We start from the raw sequence: 3,436 nt of genomic DNA, 5'->3' as shown, positions 1-3,436 counted from the left end.
CAAGCTTCCGCGCATCCACCTTCCACCCCTTCCTGCAGTGTCCTCCGCTCCCTGTGGAGACGAACAGTCAGCTGATCACCCTTACTCCCACCAACACCACCACTACCCTTGTGGGAAGCACCACCAACAGCTTAAGTCGACCCGAATTCCACTGGTCTAACAACAGCCTCCGCATCTGCCACTCCACGCAAACCCCACCTCCTGCCTATGAAACCATCATAAAAGCTTTCCCAGACTCCTGAGCTACGTCCTTGCTGCAAACACACACATGCATTTTAGGAGGAACCTCAACCATATTAACAATTTTCTGGGCATGATGAAGATCTCTGAGAAGTCTCCAGCTGCCGTTGTGGAAGGGACATACTTTGCCAGAAGGCGGGTGGCAGCGGTTTCTTAGAGCATAATATCCCACTGTCCAAGGAATCTCTTGTCTTTGCACTGCTGGCTCTAATTTACTGCTCTGCCATAGGCTTGCATATTTATAGTGTTGCATCTTTAATTGTAACCATTATATCTTTACCTTAGAGGAAAGAAGAAGCTGCCACATAAACCTCAGATCATTTCTTGAAGAAACAGATCACGTTAGGGGGTTACTGATATACACACTTCTGCAAATTTTGCTATTCTGTTTCTTTTTTTTTAAAAAAAAAAAAAAAAAAGAAGTTTTGGTTTTACATCTTTTCCTGAGGATGTTAAATTTTCAGAGAACACCCTGCATTGCCCACCTTCTTCCTATAACTGCAGAATAGCATCTGTCTGAGCAGCCTTGTAGATCTTGTAGAGGATTTAACGTCACAGTCCTGGCTGTGGTCATAGGCATCCTGTTCTGATGATTCTAAGGACCTTAAAAGACTCCATTATATGGTGCTTGTATAAAATTCCCCCCACAATATGGGAAAAATGTTGAAGTATACCAAGCTTCACACAGAGAGAAGTTTTTAACAACATACCAAATGCATAGCAACAACTATAAAGAATCTTCTGTCTGCAGCCAGCAGAATAGGTAGACACATTTTAATACCCAGTAAGGCTGTATGGGAACAGAACTCCTTCATGTTTCATTTTTCTAGTTCTGGTTATCCAGATAAGCAGCATGAATGACAACTATTTTTTAAATTAAGTTTCCTGTTTTGCTATGGGATTACTCATTTCCTTATTTCAAATTGTATTTCTCAAATTGTACCAACATTTAATTCTTCCTGGCAAGTTATTCACTGAAACCTTGTCTTTCACTAAAGCAAGATTTTAGACATCTATGGCTGAATACTGGAATCGCACAATTAGTTGGAATACAAAGATAAAGATGGAATATTTAGTTGAGGTTAACATATATTCTTGACTGTTATACATGTATCATGTCAAGCTAACCCTTGGTTTAGTTGAGACTAATTGCGCTGACGTGAGAAGTCTGGGATTTGGAAGTAGCACAGACAAATGGGGCCTGATTTAAGTCTTACTGTATCAGTTTCCTGTTAAATATTTCATGTTTAAATAAAGGGTAAAGAATTTCCACAAGTAGAGGAGGATCCTACTCCTCGCTTACAAACAAGCCTTTTGATTCAGCAGCTTTTGGGAACAGGCAAAATCCTTAACATCTCAATTTCCAGGCTTTTGGAGGCTGGCAGCATTCATCCCTTTGCCAAGATCAGCATCCCTCAGGAAGCACTGGTATTCATCTCTGAACTGCAATTTTCCAGCCCAGTATCATCCTATTTGCAAATATGACTACAAACACTGAGCTTACAAGTGTTAGTGTAAACCACAAGTATTTCTTATTGTAAAGGCAAATTATTTTCCATGTATTTACTGACTGGCTTTCATTGTTTTATTTTTAGTGTGCAACATTTTCTCTTCTAAAGGGAAACATGTAATTGCTGGAAGAACAACCATTTACAGAGTTTACAGAGCATTTCACTGCAGACACTGGATTCTAGTACACTGAGGACTTGCTGATAAGACTGCAGAACTGCATTTGGTTGGTTGCAGGCTACAGACTTAAAACAATAGTCCTCTGGAGAAAGGAAGTTGTGTTATTTCATTCATTAATAATATTTTTTTCATTTAGAATCTCATTGAGTCTGCTGAACTTCACAGCATGCACAAGCACGTTCACAGTGTCCTAGCTCTCTGTCTTTTTCTCTAGAAAAGCAGAATTCAAGCCTGCTCCTTTTACTTACTGAGTTTGGTGGACTGTTTGAAGAGACAACTTGCCCTACAACTGTACCCAGCTGGCCAAAACTGCTTGTTCCTTGGGAGTGAAATAATTTTAGAAGAGTAAATTTTTACTCCTGGATTGTAAATGCATATGACATTACAGCAGAACTTTCCACAGCATATTATTACTTGTATTACACTATATTTAGTAAACAATGTAGAAAGGGAAGCTTAAATGTACTGTATTTTTTTTCCTCCTGAAATCTGTACTGGATATCAAAACACTTTTTTATGTCTTCTGGATTAAGGAGATGAAAAACACACATTGGTGCATAACCAGTATGGATGTCAGATACCTAACTACTAGTTTAAAAAATGTCTGAAATGAATGTTTTGCAAGCATTCTGGAAGCTTCAGAATGTGAAGTAAAGTTACATGTTATAATCTTGAGCTCATGTTTTCCTTAAAGACAAATGTGTTGACTTGCAATAAAAGATCCTTTAAAGGGAAGGGTGTCATCTTTTATTATGCAAGCTGCTATAGCTGGAAGTGTGAAAGAGGACTTGGTCCTTAGTCTTCTTCTGTGGGGAGACACTCCAAAGCTGAAGATGTTTTATGAAGTCAGTGTTGGAATTTGCCATGTGAGAACACATTACAAGGGTTGCAAGCAAGAATACCTCTCACAAATAGCAGTGCTTACAGATTTTAAATCCACTGGTTTCCAAGTACTTGGACTTCAGTCCTCAAAGTGTTTGAGCAAATGCTTTAAGCAGATGGGCAACCACGACAAGGTTCAGCTTAAATGGACTCATGCACATTTCTTTGCATTAGGACCAAAGCACATTGCACACGATCAACCCCCAAACAGAATTGCAGGATTCAGGAATCAACAGATGTTCAATATGAAAAAGATTATACTTGCTCATTGTAATGGTATTTTCTAGCCTTTTATTTCAATTTAAAATACTGGGAAGAAGAGCTGAATTTAAAAAATATGTTACTGCAGATTTCAAGATTTCAAAGCATTCACAAACAGTGAATTAAGCTTCACAATAATTTTGCGTGTAACACATTTTCACAGTAAGAGGCAGTGATTAAAGGATGCTTCCAGAATCACACAGGGAGGGACAGGCAGAGCTTTGATCAGCCTCCAGATATCCTGACACCTTGTCCTGAAGTGAACAGAGATACTCTTCTCTTCATAAAGACAAATACTATTCTATTATTGTCCACGTGCACAAAACCAATTGCTCCAGTTCTGGTTTCATATGGAAGACAGAAC

At 38.9% G+C, this 3,436-nt stretch overlaps 1 protein-coding gene across 1 annotated transcript in view; it reads left to right on the top strand.

Annotated features, from left to right (window-relative positions):
• The window catches only part of MYCT1 (myc target 1), a 22,056-nt gene extending 21,712 nt beyond the window's left edge, over positions 1-344 (top strand). Inside the window, exon 3 of the mRNA XM_010080011.1 lies at positions 3-344. Coding sequence (XP_010078313.1) covers positions 3-242 — 240 coding nt within the window. The 3' untranslated portion in view covers positions 243-344. The remainder of the gene's footprint in view (positions 1-2) is intronic.
• Positions 345-3,436: the final 3,092 nt, after the last annotated feature.

The sequence above is a fragment of the Pterocles gutturalis genome, unplaced genomic scaffold (assembly GCF_000699245.1).
Source record: "Pterocles gutturalis isolate BGI_N339 unplaced genomic scaffold, ASM69924v1 scaffold46574, whole genome shotgun sequence".
Lineage (NCBI taxonomy): Eukaryota > Metazoa > Chordata > Aves > Pterocliformes > Pteroclidae > Pterocles > Pterocles gutturalis.
This window is presented reverse-complemented; position numbering and strand designations above follow the sequence as displayed.